The sequence below is a fragment of the Tamandua tetradactyla genome, chromosome 26 (assembly GCF_023851605.1).
Source record: "Tamandua tetradactyla isolate mTamTet1 chromosome 26, mTamTet1.pri, whole genome shotgun sequence".
Taxonomy (NCBI): domain Eukaryota; kingdom Metazoa; phylum Chordata; class Mammalia; order Pilosa; family Myrmecophagidae; genus Tamandua; species Tamandua tetradactyla.
Genome location: NC_135352.1, coordinates 38,401,154 through 38,423,472, shown reverse-complemented (window position 1 = coordinate 38,423,472; position 22,319 = coordinate 38,401,154). Strand labels below are relative to the sequence as shown.

Below are 22,319 nucleotides of genomic sequence, written 5' to 3'. Positions count from 1 at the left end.
TAAAGGGGATTGTCTTGAAGGCCAGGAGATCCTGGACCTGCCCAATCCTGACTGCTATTCCAAGGCAATAATTGGTTAAAGTTGAATGGCCTGGGTGTGTCAAATGCAGCTTTTTGGGATTACTGGATACCAATACACAATATATGGTGATACTTGCTGGGGAGTGAGAAGGCAAATTTAAAAACAAAATGGACACTGGTGTGAGAGATGGGATGTGGTGGGGCATAGTGATGCTTTGATAGAAGGTGTAATGAATATAGTAAAACTGCAGATAGGAAAATGAAAATGTAAAATATAGACAGTAGGTCATATCACCTTTGGAAAGGATATGATACATGCAGGGAAGGTACTGACATTTCTGGCTTGAGCATGCTCTGAGGCAAAGTTTTCCTTGCTCAGGTTTTAATGGGATGCACTAAAATGTGAGTCCCTAGAATTGCCCCAAATCTCTTCTATAGTAAATATTAAAGTACAGGAGTCCAAGAAGATAATGGGAACTCTCATATCTGAATAAAGAAATGATGGAAGCTGGGTGATTCCTTTCTATCCTTTGGTAATATTGAATGGGTCCTGCAGGCTGCTGGTGAATACTGTGGGTTCAATAAAGAAGCCTCTAGGCCACGGGGGCATGGTGAAAATATTCAAGAGCTTCAGAAGGCCAAAGGAGACTAAGATGCCCTGATAGATTTGACTAATGCTTTCATTTTAATCTCAATCAAATAATAGATCACAGTATGCCTTTATGTGACGTTGACCCAATTATTATCTTACTTTCTTTCCCTAAAGGGAACCTAAATTCTCTAGCATACTCACAACCTGGTAAAAATACTAGTTCACACTGCGGCAGGTTAGAATATGACATCAAGGCTGTGGTCCCTGGTCTTCTATTCAGCTATGAAAGATTTAATACAGAGCTGCAAATTTCAATGGCAAGCTTCATGGGACAAAAATTTCCCCTAAAACCCTGAAACCTCTCCAAACCATTGAAACCTCCCCAAATGATAAAAGCTTGCAAAATCCTGGGCCCAAAGCAAATTCTTAGTTAATGATAGTAAACACAGGGTCGTGAAGATTGTTAAACATCTTCCCAAGACAAATTTTGGGTACGTGATGGTCTGGCCACAAGCATCAATGGTTATCTCTTCCTGAAACAATGCCAGCCCTATAAGCACTTGGTCAATACAAACCATGTAAGTTCCTAATACTCAAAGGTCTATGAGAATCTGCACAAAGAAAATACCTGGTGCTCAAAGGTTACTATGGAAACCTGCCACCATCAAGACTTCCTATAAAGCAAGCAAAACCTATCCCACTTGATGTGTGAACCTCCCTTGGGCATGTCTGTGTTAACCTCTGTAATTTGTCCTCTCTCTCTCTTTGATAAGCTTTACTGCCTATCTCCACTGGCCCTCTCATTTATTTAAATTCTTTTAGCAGCTTCTGGACCTAGAACAGGACTCAGCTGTTACAACTTACAAGAGTAAATGATTTGATGAGAAGTGATAGTTTTTCCCTCAGAGGAGAAAGTCAGGAAGGGTTTGGAAACTGTAATGGCACACACGACTAGGTAAGGGTGGCTGATTAATCCAGCCAGCATTCTTGGCCCAGGCCTATCAGTCCTCTTTTGGACTAATCTGGGTTGAGGCCACTAGAGACAATTCACAAACTGCTTATCCCTTCTGAACCCCACCATGGACAAAGCAGCTTGTAGGACTATTTGAAATCTGGTGGATGCATTTTGAACTCCTGTTGGCCTCACTGTACAAAATGATTAGAAAACAGACTGAATTTGAAAGGGTGAATAAAGGCAAACTGTAAGAGATCTGAGTCTGACAATGTCCCAGGCAGCCCACCTGGGGCTTTATAATTCATAAATGACTGTAGTGGTATCTGCAAATGAAACACATAGACTGGGGTTTCTGGAGAAAATGTAATAGCATCACCCTCATGTGGTTACTGGGATTCTAGGCTGGAAAGCATCTTGATGCATTGAGTAGATATTGGCATTCTCTTGAGCTCTAGTAGAAACAGCACCCACAACTGAAAGAATCTGAAGAGCATCAGATGATATTTAGACCTGAGACAGCTATCATTTTATGGGTGATTACAAAAAAGACATTCCAATTATGAGTAGTTATACAACAAATTTCCATGATAAAATGAAAACAGTCCATTAAGGACCTAGTTAAGAGCCTTAACTTTAGGAAAGTGCATCGTATCCATGAGAAGTTAGCTTCTCGGATTATGGACCAGTGATGGAACCTCCTCCTCAGCTACTCAGAGTGGTGCAAATCTCATGACCTTCTTCCCACTGAGGCAAAACAGGCCATCTGGTTTACCAATGGGAAGTCCCATAGCAAAGCAGGATCTCAACTATACATGGCACAATTGTCCCAAGAGAATGAATAACCCTAGTTGAAGAAGGTAGAGGTAAGGTTACACAAAAGGCTGACTTGAGAATAGCATCCATGGAAATATCAAAACGATGAGGTTTGTGCCTTCAGAGTGATGTCCTAGAGCCTAGCCAATGGCCTTGCCTGTGAAACCACTGTTGTGGTAAGAGCCTCTCCTGAACAGTAAAAAGAGAGAAATCCAGCCTAAAAATTGCTTGTAGGTGAATTTCCCAAGGATGACGGCTGACACATAGCTGGCAGGTGGGATATCTAGGATTTCCTCCCATAGTTCCAGGAGGATTCAAGTGAATTTGGGCAGAAATGGGCAGGTGGCCCACTATTAGGAGAGTCACAGACACCAGTTAAGTGGCCATCACCCAGACCTCATGTACCTCCGCCTCCATCTCTAGGGAAGTCACAAACACACTAAGGGCCGTGTTCCCATCTTCTGCGATCCCCCTCTTTTATTGGGTGCTCTTCCACAACCATAGAGGGGAAGGTGTTGAGTCCAATGAAAAGGCTCAGCTAGACCTTAAACCCAGAAACGTGGGACAAGTAATTCCCAATGCTTATCAGAACAGGAATTCTCTGTGGCAGGGCCCCCTCCCTCCAAAGTGGGTAAAAACCACATTCAAACATAGGGATTGGTTTCTCCTCTTGGTGCAAAGTGGAGCTTATAGAGCTGCCATCTAAGGATCCATACCTGAGCAGTTTTGGCAACTGGCTCCATAGCTATTTGGGGCTATATTTATACCAAAAGAAGCCCCGGCTGTAAGTGCTATTAAGGATTTGGAGCAAAGCATTTTTACTTTTAGTTTGAGCCCCTGGAATAATTGGACTAAGGGATACATTTTAAAATGCCAGTGCACAAAAAGACCCGGAAGCCACTGTTAAAATAGAGGGGTTTTGCTATACGACTGCTAGGATGCTTTGCAAATCTAAATTCGGTAATCAAGGAGTTCGCGTCTTAGATATGTCCCATGAAGCAGCACACATTTTAAAGTGTTCTCCATGAGATGAGGCCCACAGAGTCATCTCAAAGTTCTCTCAGGAAAAAGATGTCAGCTGTGTGGGAGGCAAGGACCAGACCATGCATCAGGACCCATGTCTGCCTTTGGTGAGTCAGAGGGTGAGACAAGGAACTTCCCTGAGAGGTCAAACAGGTCAAGTGATTATGTTTAAAGATGGGGCTGACTTCTTGGAATTTCTCTTTCTTTGGAAGGCTACCCTTAAATAATACTTGTAAATGGGCTTGAGGATTTCTAGCAGTTTAACATTAATTTTAGATCGCTAAATTAGAAGTTGCACTGAATTATTTTATCAATAAACTAACAGTTAATAAACTGCTTTGAAGACCCCAGAATAAAATTTTCCTTTGTGCATGTGTGTTTAGATGTGCTGTGATATTCTTTATTCCAACTAGTAATCAACTATTTCTTTGAGATAATTTCATTTTCTGGAAATATCTTTAGCTTAAATTTGTAATGGACTGAATGATGAAAAAAAAAATCCAAGAAATTAAAATAAACTCCTAAAACTTTTGACTCAGAGACTCTATGTATTAGCCAATATTGAATGTTCATAAAATTAAGGTATTTTACAACTCAAAACATAGGTAATACTAAAGGTTAAATAGGATAAAATAAACTAGGCTAAAGAACATGGATGTTTTAAGAAGTAAGGCTATGGAAGTAACTTATCCTGTAAATATGCTTTGAGCACATTAGAAGGGTGATATGCAATAAGAATGAAAAAGTCATTTATTTACTGTACAGTTCTTTCTATGGGGAGACACATTTATACTATGTTCAAAAACAAGAAATATATTTCAGTAATTTAGCATCAATAATACCATTGTGAAACATTCAAAGTGTCTTTATTGAGAGAATTATGAAAGATTGATTTGTATAAATGCATATTAAATTAGACAGAGATAGATGAAAAATACAAGGGTGAATATAGTCATTCAATTGAATGGTTTCATCTCTGTCATCAAACATAAATATTAATATACTATATATGTGATAGAATTAATTTCCTGTCCTCTTAGTCTTCAGAAATGACCCCCAAACAATCCAACTTGTGTGTGAGAGTAGGGGAGTATGAAGATTGCCATAACAAAACATTAAACCCCTAAGAGAGTGTGAAGTGATGATTATGTGAAGTAATGATTATTATAAGATGTAACAATGAATACGTTATTTTCACCCTCATGTTTCTCCTTTAATAGCTACCCTTAGGGCATACAATCAAGGTGTTACAGAGATTATCTCAGAGATCTTTTTTTTCTTTAGAGGTCTTTTGTCTAAATAATTTTCTGTAATTTTTAATTGCCATATGGGAAGTGAATTGCAATTAATTTCCATTTACATGATTTCAAATGACGTGGGCTTATTTTTAAAAAAATTGCTAATAAACATAACGATGGCTTATTTGGGAAAAATCACCACCACTTGGAAAATTCTGAGATAAGATGGAAGATATGAAAGAATTAAGAATTGTTTATCTAAAATAAACATCAGCCTAAAAGAAAATACTCAGTTTCATGTATCTATATCAATTTCTATTATCATTTAAAAATGGAAGAAAATGGATTGAAAGAGTGCAATTACAGATGAGGTAAAAAATTCCTTTATGGTTGCAAGTCAATTGTTAACATAATTTTTAAAAAAAAATCTAGCTCCCAGGTGAGCCTTGCATTTATTATAGATGACATCTGAATTAGCTATGAATTAGCCAATGTATGCTTGGCATATGGAGGTTAGATCTAAAACTAGTTTAGAGATTACTGAATGGCAAATGTAAGCTTAAAGGGATGAATGTTTTCGATGAAAATTATTACAATGTAATATAAATATTTTAGGGGAGAGATGAGAAATCAATGGAATAATTTATTCTAAATATTGATATATCTATTTCTAGAGTAATATACTTGAGTCTCTAAGTGCCAAGTCATAATTATGGAGTGGCGTAAGATAACACATTACAATAAATGGCTTATGTGAAAAGCAATATTTCCATTTATTATCTTTGAGAGGGAAGTCGCCACAAGCATGTACATATAGATTTAAATAGCTGTTAATTGATTGAATGCTTTTGTTTTTGAAAATATTTCAGAAATATTTTTGCTTAAGATAAAATCTGTTTCTAGGGAATAATTAAATTCTTAATAATTTTTATTTAACCTGACAGGATGAAATTTCAACACCTTTATATCGCAGCATTCAAATAGAATTTTGTTTGAATCTAAATTACTAGGAAACTACTTTTCCTCTGGTATATGTGAAAGAAATTCCCAGGAAATATTTTATCTATTGATCTTACACTCCAGAATATAGCATAGACTGATCTAGACTGGGAGGATTATTAAATGCTGTAGTATATATAATGACATATAACTATGGAGTGTCATCCCTTCAACAAAAATATTATACGTGCATATTGACATTTTGCCCTAAGTCTATAGTGTGGATGATATGTACAGAGTAGAAAAATCACTTTTGTTTTTAAGAGTTACTTTTGAAGTAAGACAACATACAAACACATAGGTAAATACAATAATTGTAAACTTGTGAAGATAAACTAATAGTCCATTCTTAGTTTATATGTGTATGTAAATAATTAAGGTACAATAATAAGTAGTAAGACAGCAGTATGAGAAGACTGTGAGAACGTGTTTTCTCTCAGCAAGCCACTGCATCATTACATTGCAATGCGAAAGAAGCTACATGAAATACATTAAAGTTATCCTATTTTATCCATATCTTTCAACAAATAACCTGTATGCAGAAATAATTTGGCATGTCTTTATAACCACACAGGAGTAAAGTTATGATATCATACATGGAATAGCAACTTCTAACCAACATACTTTCATATCATGCACACACCCACACATATACAGCACTCAAGCTAAGCACCCATGACATGGTGTGGCGGAGAGTTACTGCACAGCAGGCTATGACAGTGTGGGGTGGGGAAATCTGGATACAAGGGCAAACTTGTATTCTTTCACAATATACAAAGGATTCACTCATACATTAGTAGAGAAGGGTATAAATGATTGTATTCAACACCTAAGCCAATGATGAACCAAGTTAAAACTTTCCTAGGAACAATATTTATGTTAGTATAGGTTCCCTATTTTAATAAACTTTCTGTAATGAGGCAATTTTATTTACTTTGGTAATCCTGTTAAATTAAAGCACAGAGGAAAACTTATATAAACTAGTACTCATGGAAAAAAAGGCATAGGGTCAATATTTAGACTCGTTTTGATTACTTTGATTGAAAGATTTATATTGTTCAAACAGTTTCTAAGAAAAATATACAGTTTTTAAAAAATGATGAATTTTTTCATCTCAGTGTATTGTCAGGTTGAGGTAAATAGTTTTCAAAAACTTGAGATAACCAACCCCAAACTGCATGATACTTAAAATACTATAAAAATAAATGGAATGTGTACAATTATAGATGTATTTGCATTATCACATTGTTTCTTTTTTAAAATAAGTATTTATTGGCTGTTCATGAGGTGTGCCTGTTTTTATCAGAATTCTTTTAGCTTTGTTTTATAAAACCATATTTAATTGACTATATTTCACTATAAAGCTCCAGTGAGCATTAGGTATCATATTGATATATGGCTAGTAAGTATTATATCTGATTATTCAAATTCCATGCAATTACAATTTTACAGTTAAGACAATCAAGTAAAGGCATTTAGAATATGTGAAAATTTTTTTCAGGGATGTAAAATAAAGGAAGAAATGGCTATGAAGGGAAATAACATGAGACTTTAGTAGCAAAGATAACTAGTTGATAGATAATATAAGATAAAAGAATTTAAATGCTTTAAACAATGGCAAGTCCAGCTATGTTTTTGAGAATGAAGTTCTATGAAGTTGAGAGTACTGCAGTATACATTTATTATATCTCTTGCAGTGAGTCTTAACCAGGGGAGTAAAATAGAATCATGTGAAGAGCTACTTGCAGATGCACTTTATCCCAGAACTTTTATTTAGTAGAGGAATATTTGTATGTGATTCCATAGCTAAATTTTTGGCTTTCACAGATTTGTATTCAATTACTGACTGCTACCTTATGGGACCCCAAGTCAAGTCACCTATGTATCGATACAGTATAGACTAATTTTCTAAAACTTTAGCCATTATACACATGGATATGTGCCTTTATGATCTCTTTTTAATTGACAGTATCAAAGGATACCGCCATGATAACACAAATGATTCATTTGCTATAAAGAATCTCAGTATGTTTTAACATTAAGAATGGATTCTAAAAATACACACAATGCACAAAACATTTTTTTTCCTTGTGAGTTCTCTTTGTTTTCTGACAAATGGGACTAACTTTAGAAATGTGTTTCTATAAATAACTTCCCACTTATTTTGAAACTAATTTTGTCAAATTATATGATTATTTCTTCCACAGAGATTATTATAAGGTATATTTTATTTAATATATATTTAAAGATCATCTTCACAAATCAAATAGCCCATCCTGTTAATAAGATGAAGGATAATATTTATCTTTTTACTGAGTGAGATGAGACAGAAGTGGGATTCTTAGAAAAAGAGAGTATCTCTCATAGCTGAAGGGGACGGTGTTTGTTTGGCATTAAATATGGAAGGGGCTGGGTTTCCCCACCAAACACTGCCTGGGTGCAGAATATGCTGTTTGCCTTTTACTGATAGCCACATTCCTCTACTTAGAGTTAAGAAAGTGAATTTACCGTGTCTGAGAAACGGTAAAACTTCTCCAATGCAAAAGCTTCTGTCTGTGGGAAGGTAAAGTGGACCAAAAGGGATTGAGAAACCAGAGAATCAAGTCATATATGATTAATATAATTGCACAGTTGGTTTTAATTACATATAGCATTTGAACATACATACATATAGATTTTCACATATGCAAGATATTCACCCCCCCAAAGAATGAATTAAATGGATTTTTTCTGTACTAAATCTTAATTACAGTTTTTGCCTCCTGAATATTTCAACTAGTGATTAAAAATTTATAAGATATTACTATTTTGTAATTCTACATTTTCTTAGAGTGCCAAAGTGCACTATATGAATCAGATTATTATTTTTAAGATTTGAGTTATGTTTTAAGTTAAATATTCCAATATACTGGATCCTGGCCACAATTTATCCTAGATAGACAATTTTGACATTTATCTAATTTTTTAAGAGACCATTTGCTTTTAGAATGTCATCTGGCCCATTACATTAGAAGTAAATTCAAAGATTTGCTGGTCAAAAGACCTCTTCCTTATAGAAAAAGAATGGAGGATGGTGTAAAAAAGGAGGCTGTTACAAGTCTTAATAGAGGAGAACAACCCCATTTTGGACATTCAAATGCAATCAGATTATTTCTACAACCTCCTGTGATCTCCCAATCATGCTTAAATAAATTTCCTTCTGGATTCCTCTTTTATCAGGAGACAGCAATGCAATAATAGTACTTACTTTTGTTTCCCAAGAGGTTTCAGAAGAAATGTTTTAATAACTAAAGAGATGCATAAAAAAATGAAACCACATAGTTTTGAACGAACTTGTCAACACAGTATTAATGAATAGGTATTATTTGATGGAAACAAAGGAATCAGCTTAGAAAAAAGGAACAACTTTAATAACAATATTTGAGGACAACATCAAGTTACGCCATCAGAAATACTCTTATATTGCAGGTAAGAAAGGACATATTTTGTTAAACAAGAAACAGTGGTGTTCCAGGAAGTACATTAGAAAGAAGTTGATAAAGCTCTTGTGTCACCAGATATGCTGAGTAAAGTAGGTAGGTGTCATTTTCTAACTGAAGCAATTTTAACACTTTGGTTTCAAATTCAACAAAATCAAGAGAATTTCATACCATTTAGTTCCCAACCCCCATTTCTTCTGTATACATCTCTGTTGAATATAATAAACTCACTTTCTGGAGAAAATTGGTCTCTCACCTAACCTACTGCAATTAATGGTTTACCTTATTCTTTCTCTTCCGTCGAAATTTCAGAAGTTCTTTGTGTTGTCTTGATACAAAATTTACAGCTGCATATTCCAGAAGTGCTGAGAACACAAAAAGTAGGCACACTGCCATCCAAATGTCAATAGCTTTGACATATGAAACCTAGTCAAGAAAAAGAGAAAAATCAAGCAAATTGTCATTTTATTACTTCCATTGAGAACAAAACAGATTATGTTTCTGATTCTGAATCATATCCTTATCTACCAGCCTTTAAAAATAAAGAGAAGGTGCACGGATGGTTCAGTGGTAGAATGCTCGCTTTCCATGTGGGAGACCTGGGTTCAATTTCCAGACCATGCACCCAAAAATATAAAAATAAAATAAACAAAGAGAATGACACAACATTTTCTGCTTAATAAGAATTTTTCAGAAGTTACATATACATGTATATATATTATTGAAATGACTCTTTTAATCAAATGAGACACTAGCCCAAAATATGAAGGAAGACAAATTAAGCTGAAATATAATTTTATTTTCAGGATAGTTTACTTGGAAACCATGATGCAAATTGAAATATAAGTAAATCTGCTGATCTTGTAGTTCCATATTTTCTTCATTTAAAATTTATTTTGAAATAATTTTAGCCTTATAGACAAATTTAAAGAATTGTACAAAGAAATGCCAGGTTCTCTAGTTGTTAACTTTTGACCACATTTTTTTTCACTTTTTTTTTGTTTGTTTTGTTTTGTTTTGTTTTTACATGGGCAGGCACTGGGAAATGAACCCAGGTTTCCGGCAAACAGGTGAGAACTCTGCCAGTGAGCCACCGTGGCCCACCCAACTTTTGACCACATTTATAGTGGTAAAACATATCACTATATACACTGTGCATGTGCTTTTGTTTTCCTGAACTATTTCAGAGTAAGTTGCAGACCTGATGCCTCATCACCTCTAGACAATTAAATGTGTATTTTCTAAAAGAAAAAGACCCTCTCCTATATAGCCTCAGTACATCCCCAATAATCAGGAAACTAACATTGATACAATACTATCATCTAATCTTAAAATCCCTTTCCCATTTCACCAATTGCCCAAATTAAAAAAATTTTTTTTTTCTTTCAGGCTGAGTTTCAATCCAAGATCATATTTTGTAGTTAATTGTCATGCTTCTTTAGTCTTCAGTAAGAAACATTTGCTCAGCTTTTCCTTGCCTTATATAACCTTGATATTTTGAACGAGTACAGGCCAGCTATTTTCAGAGTGTCCTTCACTGTTGGTTTGTCTGATTTTTCCTCATTTTAGAAAGACTATTGGAGTTTGAATGAAGTCCCCACGAAAGGCATGGCCAGTTCCCAGGCCCTCGTCCTGTGGGTGTGGACCCATTTGTAAACTGGACTTTGCAATTGTTTTAATCCCTCAGAAGGTGAGCCCAAATGGAACAAGGGTGGCCCTTAATTCAATATGGCTGAAGTCCTTATAAACAAAGGAAGCTGGACATAGAAGAGAAGCCACGTGAAGCAGCCAGAAGCTGCAAGTCAACAGAATCCTGAAGAGAAATGAGAAGATGCTGTCATTTGCAATACCACGTGACAGAAAAGACAGCAACCAAGGATCACTGGCAGCCAGCCCCAGCCCCAGGAGGCCATCGTGTTTGGGGAGAAGTAGCCTCGAAACCATAAACCAACCCATTGTATGTATTTGTTTTAGTAGCCAGGGAACTAAGACCCAGGTTATGGATTTTTGGTGGTGGCTCGTCAGCAGTGGTACCCTCTACTTCATTCTCAGTGTGTCATATCAAGAGGCATACGAGGCTGATCAATTGGTTAAGGTGATATCTGTTCAGTTCTCTACTACAAAGTTATTACCTAATTATCCCTTGTATGGATCTGCTTAAGAACTAGGTAAATATCCTAGTACTCTTTAAACTTTAGCCCACTAGAATTAGCATTCACAATTGACTTTTTCTTTTTTGTGAAAAATAACATATATACAAAAAAGCAATACATTTCAAAGCTTTATTGTAGAACAGATTTCTGAGTTTGGCATGGGTTACAATTCCACAATTTTAGGTTTGTACTTCTAGCTGCTCTAAGATACTGGAGACTAAAAGAAATATCAGTATAATGATTCAGCAGTCATATTCATTGTTAAACCTGACCTTCTCTGTATAACTCCACCATCACCTTTGATCTTTCCATCTCACTCTTTAGTGGTATTTGAGCTATGGCCATTCTAACTTTTTCATGTTGGGAGGGTCTGTCAATAATACGGGATAGGGAGCTGGGGAACCAGCTAGTGTTCTGGAGAGACTGGGCCCTCTAGAGTTCACAATTTATTTGGTCTAGGGATCTATCTGGAGGTTGTAGGTTCTGGAAAGTTACGCTAGTGCGTGGAACCCTTGTGGAATCATATATATTGCCCTAGGTGTTCTTTAGGATTTGCTGGAATGGTTTGGTTGGGGTTTGGCAAGTTATGATAGGAAGCAACGTCTAACGGAAGCTTGTGTAAAAGCGACCTCCAGAGTAGCCTCTCAACTCTAATTGAATTCTCTCAGCCATTGATACTTTTTAGTTGTACTTCTTTTCCCCCCCTTTGGTCAGGATGGAAAAGCCTTTCTAACTTTTATCTGATAGTTAATAGTGAAGTCAGTCTACAAAACATATGCTGTAAAGTCCTGCATAGTTCCTAGTTCTGATCCTAAAATCTGAAAATTTCCCAGCAGATAATATAGAAAAAGACAATCTTGTTTATATCAGGTAAAAGCAAACTAGTTACTCAGGAGAGGCAAAATTATTACTGGAAATATTTTTTCCCGTGAGATACAATGGAAGTCCCCCTCAGTAGTGTTCTTACATTAAATATAGCTAAGTTTTCTGTGTGCTAGGAGACCACTGCCTACCTGCTACGTGATAATCTTGCAAATCAGCTTGATAAATTAACATTTGAGTGCCCAGAGCTAGATACTGCAGGTCTTTGTCTTTTTCACTCTAAAAGTTAAGTTTCATAATTTAAGGAAATAAATGAAAATATAGTATATTCTATAGACTGCTTATATCATGTGGTTTTCTTTTCAGTCTTTCTACTTTACAATATTATCAAAAAACATAGAAATCATGCATTTTTCATCCCAAATAAGGTGAGAAAAATATAATTGGATTTTATCACTGTCAATCATCCTGGTTATAAAATAATCAAATCATCTTGCCCCAGAGCTTTTGCCTATGCATGCATTTCTTTGCATCCACCCTTTCAACAATGGGAGAGGGTAGATATGTGGAGAATACCAGCTTGGCTTGTTGCTGTAATGAACAGCTCAAATCTCACTGGCTTGAAACAACTAAGGTTTATTTTGTGCTCATATTCCTCATTCATTTTGAGTCAAATGGGGACTTTGGAGTCCCAGGTTATGGAACAACCATTATCTGCAACATTGACAGTGAGTATGGCAGAGGAAATACAGGGCACACTGAGGCGGGAAGTGGCAAAAATCCCACTTCTGCTCAAAACTCAACAGCCAGAATGATTCCCAGCCCACTCCAACTACAAGGGAACTAGGAGGCATAACTCTGTTACATGCGAGAAGGGGTTACAAACCAGAATGAGTAGCAAAGAACAAAAAGAGGATTATAGATAGAGTGGGGGGTAAGGAGGTTTCTGCTATTTGTACTTCTGAAAAAAAAAAAAAAAAAGGTCCCTACCAGCACAGGATTGAGGCAAATGTGGATTATGAATTGATTTACTATTAATGTTATCTTGAGCACAAAATGAAGGTAGCTTTGTTAAAGAGCAAATACCACTGCATTATATGAAGAGGCTCTTAATTAACTAGGGCGTGAGCAATAAAGAAGAAAGCTCAAACCAGGGGACCAGACTAAAGTTAAGTAAAATCAGTGTTAAAGGAGTTCAAAAAATAGAGTTCAGGTAGCCTTCTGAAGCATTAATTTAACCTAGATCGGTAACAGATTATCTAGATGCTAAGGTTAAAGATAGACAGCGCTAGTCAAATTCAGGCATGGGAATGAATTTGCTTGGACTACACAGTGTTTCAAAAGAAAAAAGAAGGCGGGCCGTGGTGGCTCAGCGGGCAAAGTGCTTGCCTGCTATGCCGGAGGACCTCGGTTCGATTCCCGGCCCTAGCCCATGTAACAAAAATCGGAAAAACAAAATACAATAAAACAAGAAAATGTTTAAAGATGTTTCCCTTTCTTCCTTCCTTCCTTCCTTCTCTCTGTCTTTCCTTTAAAAAAAAAAAAAGAAAAAAGAAAATGCTTCTAAGGAGAGAACACACCTCACCCATCAACATAGGCCTCATCTTTCCTTTTGATTTATACAAGAACACTGTGTTCATTTATTGAACACAGAACTCATCTGACCCCTAAAGTCATTTGAATTTGTGCTTCCTGAACCAGAGGTAAAATAGGCTGCCACAGATCTCAGGGAATTCTTCATACATAATTTTACTCTTAAACTAGCTTCAAATAAAAGTATTGAGTAGCAGCAATTTAAGATTATATTGGGCTATATTGAGTAGCCCATTGGAGGGGCTCTATTATATTATACATTATATTGTAAATCAAGTATGATACTGTATGCTGTCATTGAGAAGTCTGCCAAGATACATGCCTTCCCCTTATTCCAGATGGGAGTGTCAAAAGGATCACCTGGGGGCCAATCTCCTTTACTGTAGCTCACAGATGACAACATACTAATGGGTAACTCTTTGCTAGATGTATCCATGCTGAATTGTACCCGAAACTACTATTTGCTCAATGGATTCCAGAAAGAGAAATTTAAAATGCATGTACAAACACAGCAAAGCTTAAGTTTAAGAGTAAGAAATGGATTAAACCAGAACCGGAAGGTTCAATATAATCTCATCAAAATGTACATGGAGGCGCTTTATAAGGTAAATTTCCAGGGATTTTTGGTACTGAAGAATTTGCTGATTTCTCTCTTAATTGGTAAACTTGCTTTTTATTTGAGTTCAGGTTTACTAAAACAACACAGTGTATGGCATTTGATCAGTTATAATAGCTCTTTGAATAGAGGGCTTGCTCTTTTTTTAATGACAATCAATCCTGGTGATTTCCCCTAGTTTCTCAGAATTTTCACATTAACCCCGATGAGTAGCTTTTGCCTGTGGAATGGCCAAGCGACTCAAGCATACAGATAAATGCTTTTTTTCTGAGATATGCTGGAAATTTCCCTGCTTGTGTCATGCTTCCTCTGGGGGTTTTATTTCAGATCACATCCACTATTCCTCTAATCTTCCATTTTTAAAATTCAAATTGTAGGACACTTCATCCTACATTTCTCTTTAGTGCAGAAACTGTATAGGGACTTTCGCATTTTGTAGTATTTATAGAAAAAGAATATTCGTCTCAAAATCATTTCAAATTTCATTTAAGGCTTGAAGCCAGGAAGTGAAAGGAATCAGAACAAAGGAAAAGAGGAAAAGAAAAAAAAGTTTTAAAAACTGGTATGGAAGTAGAATGAAGCTGATATTGCAAAGCCAAAGAGAATTGTCGTCAGGGCTGTTCTCTTGGAATCACCACTCAGGCTGTACTGCCATTCTGCCTCCTGGAGCGTCCGAGGAAACGCTGAGTCCTGCAGAAGTCACGTTCCCATTCCGTTTTGATGTTTGTGATCTTTAGGAAACGAACGATGCTCCGAACACAGTATTTATTTTCCACGCAAAAGTTTTCATTTTAAGAGATAAAATGCAACAGAGAATCACATAACAGCACTGCTGCTATTATGCACGGGAAGTAGAACCAAAAACGCTAAGGGATTTTGAAAGGTCACGCCATCATCTGACTTCCATTTCAGTAATGCAAGCTTTAGCATTGCCTTTTCTATAAGACGTGACCTTTATTTCTTATGTTTAACACTCAGATGACACTGTAAAATAAATCTAGATGTCATTGGAAATGTTTTTTCTCTTAGTTGCATGCAGTTAGTCTCCCTGGCATTTCTTAATGTATTATCTTATTTGAGCTATTCAGAGAAGGTTAAATTATATTTGTGATCCTTCTCACTTCTGAATTTTTATATTGGAGGTTTTGTATTTATAAAACACCATCGTCATTGTATTCACAGGCTTTTCCATTCTTTTATTTTCTCTGAGGTCTAAGACTTTCATTTATAGCTTTATACTGGAATCATGAAGACAGATAAAGTCTGCAAAATGCTTTTCAACACTGATATTGGGACCAAGTTCTTTTCTACACAGGCAAAGGGATAGCTGTTATATCCACTTATACTTTTCAAGGGCATTGCATTATGATTATAGGATATATATGAATGCAATAAAAGGAGTTTAAGATATTATTCAGATAAAATCAGGTCAAAATTGAAATATATCTTTTATTTAAATTGCCTTCTCACCACTGCCTTTACGGTATCCCATAAATTTTGATATGTTGTTCTTATTTTCATTCATCTCAAGATATTCACTGATTTCTCTTGCAACCAGTAAACTAAACACTGATTGTTTAAAAGAATGTTTTAAAAGAAGCTTTTGACTTAAAATTCATTTTGTCCAATATTAGGATAGCTACCTATATGAGTTTGTTAAGCTGCCAGCATATATATCAGAAATGCAATGACTTTTAAAAGAGAACTTAATAAGTTACAAGTTTACAGTGCTAAGGCTGTGAAAATGTGGAAATGAAGCCACCAACAAGAGGTTACCTTGACTCAAGAAAGGCTGATGCTGTTCAGAACATCTCTGCCAGCTGGGAAGCATATGGCTCGTGTCTGCTGGTCCTTGTTCCCAGTTCCATTACTTTCAGCTTCTGAAGTCAGTGGCTTTCTCTCTAAGCATCTGTGGGCCTTCCCTTAGGTCCTCCAGGACACAACTCCAGGTCTTGGCTTGCTTAACATCTCATGGGAAGGTACATGGTGACATCTGCTGGGCTATACTGTGTCTCTGTTAGCTCTGGGGCAACTGTTCTCCAATCATCTGCATCTGTGTGAGCTCTCAGGTTTCTTCAAAAGGTTCCCCCCTTTTAAAGGACTCCAGTAAACTAATCATGACCTGCCTTGAATGGGTGGAGTCACATCTCCATCTAATCAAAAGACCACACCCACAACTGGCGCCACATCTTGGTGGAGCTAATGTAATCAAAAGTTTCCACCCTACAATACTGAATCAGGGTTAAAAGAAACAGCTGTTCACGAAAGATTGGATCAGGTTTAAAACATGGCTTTTCCGGGGAACATAATAGCTTCAAACTGGCACAGAACCCAAGCTGTTTTGATAGTGGAGTTTAATACATTAACATTTGGTGTTATTACTGTAAAGGCAGTTCTTAGTTAGCCACTTTGGCCTTTGGTTTTATATGTCATATCTTTCGTTTGATCTCTCTTTTCCTTTATTGAAATCTCCACTTCTGTATAGTTGATATTTTGTGATGTATCTGACTGATCCCTTTCTCATTTGTTTCTGTATTTTTAAAATACTCTTTTAGGGTTACTCTGAAGTTTATATTATAAAACGCACATCTATAACCTACTAATTTGAAAAGATACCAACTTAGCTTCAATAGCATACACCTCTTCTCCCATATGCCTCTGTTTCCCTTCTTGTTGTTTTTTTCCCACTTTACCTCTTTATATTTTGCATGTCCATTATTAGGAAATTTGCCTTTTTCTAGTTCAATTTTATTCTGCCTCATATAGGAATTAAAGAGTAGAGTTGTATTTAAGGATACACTACTACTGAGGTTTGTATTTACCCTTAGCGCTTTTCTTCATTCTTCGCACTACTCGAAGACACTCTCCTGTCTTTTCATTCAACCTGTAGAACTCCTTTAGTAATTCTTATAGGGCAGGTCTTTGTTGATGAACTAGTCCAGTTTCTACTTATCTGTGAATATTTTAAACTCTCCCCATTTTTGAAGGGCAGTCTTGCCAGATAAGGAATTTTTGGCCAGCAATTTTTCTCTTTCAGTGCCTTCTGCCTCCTTGCCTCCACGGTTTCTGAAGAGAAATTTGGTACAGTCTTATTAAGGATGCCTTAAATGTGATAAATCAATTCTATCCTGCAGTTTTCAGAATTCCTACTTTGCCTTTGCAAAATTTGACATTCTGATTAGTATATGTCTCGGAGGAGGTCTAGTAGGATTTATTCTTTGGTGTATGTTCACTTTTTGGACATGTATTTATGTCTTTCATAGACTTTGGAAATTTTGAGGCATTATTTCCTCAAATATTCTTTCTGCTCCTTTATCATTCTCTACTTCCAGGACACCTATGAATGTATATTTATGTGCTTTGTGCTGCCACTCAAATCTCTCAGAGACTGCTCAATTTCTTCTTGTTCTTTTCTCTCTCTAGTCTTCTGATTGAATGATATCTATTGGTCCTGTCTTCCAGTTCACTGATTCTTTTTTCTGCCTGTTCAAATCTGCTGTTTTATACCTCTAGTGTATTTTAAATCTCTATTATTGTGCTTTTTATCCCCATAATTTCTGTTGTGTTTCCTTCTATACTTTCAAATTCTTCTTTTATGCTCATACATTGTCTTCTTCATATCCTCTAGCTCTTTATTCATATTTTCCTACATCTCTTTGAATTGATTTAGGAGCTTTATTAATTTTTTATTTATTCCCTTGTTTGTACGCTATCTCCCTATTTCTTATATGGCTTGTAATTTTTGCTGATGTCTAGGCATCTCATTATCTTGATGAGTTAACTCTGAAGGTCAGTTCACCCTCTTGTCCAGGGTTTTATTGTTGATCGGTTTGGTGTCCAGGCTTTTCTGTGATGCTTGGTTCAACTTATTCTTAGCCTCAATAGCATACACCTGTTCTCCCATATGCCTCTGCTTCCCCTCTTGATGCTGTTTGTTTCTCACTCAGAATAGCTTGAGTTTAACTGGTCTTATTTTTCCAGCTCTTTTTCATCTGATTCTTGTCCTGGACATGTGGTACAATTTTTTAAGATTGCTTTTTTTTGTAATTGTTTCACCTCCAGGAGAAAGCTTCCATTCCTGTTCCTTCCCTGGAAATCTTGATCTGTTCTGTTTGTTTCATACAAAAAAAAAATGTGTTCCCCAGATCCTATAATTGTTCGAATTCTCTCACTCACTCAGTGCCCCATTTCTTTATATTTTCTGTTCTGTTTTACATCAGCCTAGTTTACACTCACCCCCTTCTTTTTTAAAACAATTTTTTTTTTATTTCTGTGAGGGATTTCTGTCTCTGGTTTCTTCCCCATTAATGTATCCCATTCCGGGAAGCCATTGGGATTAATCCAGAAAGGTAGGTCACTCCAGAAAAGTCTATTTTGTGTTTAGATGTTCTAGCCAATAGAAACTGGATTGAGTGAACACACCTCTTGTCAACTGCTCTACTGTGGTCCCTCTTTTTTTACACTACCCTCCCCCCAAGCCCTGAACCCTTGTGTAGGCAGTGCTTCCCAGCAGTTTGTGTTCCACCCTGGTCTCTGAGGACTTCGCTGCCTGAGCCTGGGTATGCCTGGGGTTCTAACTGGTTGCTGTTTGTGGCTCTACAGGCTGTGTTTGTTGTGGGAGGGGTCTGGGTCACTGCCTCTGAGTGACTCCACGCTGCGCTTGACCAAATGAAGGTATGAGAACAGGCCAGTGGGTCTGGGGTGGAAATTTCCTAACATAGTTTTCTTTTTCTTCGATTCAGCACTTGTAGAGTCCTCCTCCAGTCTCTACCATCCTCCAGAGTTCTGAGAAAGTGCGATTTGTCCTTTTATTCACTGAAACTCTTGGGAAGCTTTTCCAGGAGATCTTATAGCTCCATGTTGATGATGTCATTCACTGATTTACTCTCTTTGCTTTTCAAGTTAACTGAATATTGAAAGAGCTCACGCTTTCTTTAAATATCTGCATGACAATCATTCAATAGTTATTACCAAATTAGGTTCTGAGGATGTAAATATGTAAAGGACTGTTTGTCCCCTTCAAAAGCTACTTCTGGTTGTCTCAAAGACAACTTGAATCAGAAAACAGAAGTGGAATTGAGTCACTTAATGCAGTCACTATAGAAATATCAAATAGCTCCAGAGTCTAAGTAATTGCCGAAGATAAACAACTTTTGGTATAGTATTTACAACTTGCATAGACTACAGGTTTTGAGTGTCTGTGAAATATTTATCCAGTTAGCTACTTTTGAAATTTCAGGTACTTCTTATTTTTCACGTTTTGTAGCTTTGTTCAGAAAGGAATAGCTATGGTGATGAAGGTAGGATGGGAGAAATCCATATAGAAACTCCCTGAGATTCCTTTCTACTTCCTTGCTCATTCCCTTCTTCCTTTCCTTCTTACTATTTTATTTTTAGTATCTACTAATGTGTGAAACTCTGGTCTAAGCCAGGAGATGGAGATTTTAAGCAAGCGTTTTTCCTGTAGTAGATACGATTATTTGTTCACAATCTCCTTTTTCCTCCCTCCTTCTCCAAGTCTTCCTTGCAGGTGGAGTACACTTCCCCATCACAATGACGCTGGGCTTGGCCATGAGACTGGCTACAACATACGAGATGAGGACAAAAGGACTGTGTATATTTTTGCTGGCTTTCTTGTGTTCCCACGTACATACTAAAACATGTAAGAACTTAGGTAGATATTAAAATAAATTTATATTGAGAAATGTGAGTAATTGTTGTATCCTCTCTCTCATCCCTGACTAAAACCTAATACTAGGGTTGATTGCTTTTTCACACCTGCAAAGTACAAAATGTTGTGATTTCAGAGAGCTTGGGAGAAAACTTTTGGGGTAGTTCTTGCTTTTGATCAAGCTCCCCGACCTCTGCCATGTTCGGGATAGATAGAACCGGAGAAGGAAAGAAAAAAGGAGACCGTTGGAATCCAGGCCCATTCCTGGCTGGAGGAAGACCCCACACAATTATTCTCCCTTTCCTTTCTTTCTGGGCTTTCTTTCATTCTTAGAAAAATTATCTTGGAAATGTGAGGACTAGGTGTCCCCTAATCAGAACTTTGAAGGTTCTGACTTTTTGACAATTCCACCTGGTTGTTGTACAAATATTTCAAAATTAAAATGTTCAGAAAGGAACTCTGGATTGCTCTCTCTCCCAAACTTCACCATCATTGCCTACCACCATTGCCTACCCAATTACTTAGCTGAGTCCTTCCCTTAACTCCTTCTTTTCTCTCAATTCGCGAGATCTAAACACAAGCAAATCTTATCTGTTTCACCTCCATATACATTTTTTCAATAACATCAACTTATTTCAAAATGCATCTGTTTCTGTCTCTGATACTACCAATTTAGCCAGACCATCCTCCATTTCAGCCTACAGTAGCTCACGTGCCACTCCCTGCCTTCCACTTTTGTCCCTTCTAACGGGTCTTTGGAGAGAAGTCAGAGTGGCCACAGCTCTTATTAAAATTCTGCAGGGGCCTATCATTGCACCCCAAATTAACCAAAAATCTTTATCAAGGCCTATAAAACCCTCATGATATGTCCCTATGGTCACTGCCATTTCTTCTCACTCCTCTGTCCCAAACACTCTACGAAAGGAAAGTGTTCCTAAAAGTAACAGCCGTGAACAATTGCTGGTGTTGGAATGTGTATGTCACCCTCTTCTAGTCACTTAATGCAGTTCCTACAGAAATATCAAACAGCTCCAGGTTCCAAGTAATGCATCACCTCTAGCTTTGAGCTATTACATGTTTGACTAATGACACTAGAGGCCGAGGTAACAGAAAAATCAACTATGTAGTTCTCAAGCTCCTTCTTAAAATATATTCTTTGTGCTTTCCTTCTCTGAGTCTTGCCTGACTGGTTTATAAGTTCCTTCTTATCTTGGAGACATATTGTCACAGTCTGGACAAAACAAACACTCGACAATCATAAATTAATTATTTATTATGTCTTATTCCTATGTCTGATAATCCCCTGTCATTTTCCTGGATTTAATTTTGCATTCTGATTTTTAGAATATATTGGTAGAAAAATGAATGGTGAGCATTTCGGTGGCAAGACTTTCAAGCATCGAAGGATTTTGTGTAGGTGGGTGAGTTTGAGAACTGTAGATCTTAAAGTCAGAGGTTTTAGATATGTGTTCTAATATAAGTGTGAGCCCTCACCCTCTGCCTCTCTAGCCCCCCAAATCACAGAATTGGAATGACATCTTTCAAGAGATTTTCTACTCTTTTTAATGGTCTCATCTTACAGATTAATTCTTGCAGTTTATCCCGGGTCTTCGGAATGAACACCTATAAAATCCCTAGTGTATGTAACTAAAGTGCTGCACTTCCCTTCTTTAAGATTACAAAGTCTAAGATGATGTGGAGTCATTTTACCACCCAATTCTGTTTTGTTGGTCAGAATTAAATATGCTGTCTCATTTTCAGTGATCATGTTTTTCTATGATGTGAGAGATGGGAAGGTTTTCTATACATGTATGTGTATGATTGAACTCATGGTTGAAAATTTATTCTTTCCCTGTTAGCTCAGTGAAATGAATGCCTTTTTAAAATCTTCCCATTTCATGAGAAAAAGTGTGAATCCATCCCAGTTTCCTCAATTTAACTTGTGTCTCCATTCTGCCTTTCTGATTTATTGCTTCTTTTATTCTGCTTCTTCCATGCAAAGCTCTATGCTCTCTAGTTCTACCCTGTCCTCTGTATCTAAATGCCTTTCTGCCAAGCCTCATGGAAAATAGGAAAAACTCCTAATCTCTGTTTTTAAAATTTTCTTTTAACTTTTTGGTATGAAAATCATGACTTTCCTATGTATTACCCTAAAAATTCTTTACTTTCTCACATTTCCCCAACTAAATGAGGGACAATTTAAGTATAGTCGTATGTACATTTAAAAAAATTTTAATTTTCTTCGTTGTATCTTCTCTCTTCATTGTATTATGTTAAAAGTATAAAATGCACCCACTTCTTCATCATCATCATAATTACATATCTCTCTTAAGAACTAGAAACTA

General features: G+C 36.6%; 1 protein-coding gene across 2 annotated transcripts in view; it reads right to left on the bottom strand.

Annotated features, from left to right (window-relative positions):
• GLRA3 (glycine receptor alpha 3) overlaps positions 1-22,319 on the bottom strand; it is a 210,766-nt gene that overhangs the window by 4,708 nt on the left and 183,739 nt on the right. The window contains exons 8-9 of one of the 2 annotated variants that reach the window (XM_077144360.1): positions 9,402-9,545; positions 8,149-8,193 (exon numbers count right to left, since the gene is read on the bottom strand). In XM_077144360.1, the coding sequence (XP_077000475.1) occupies positions 8,149-8,193; positions 9,402-9,545 (189 nt within the window). The remainder of the gene's footprint in view (positions 1-8,148; positions 8,194-9,401; positions 9,546-22,319) is intronic. The other variant, XM_077144361.1, reaches the window with a different exon arrangement.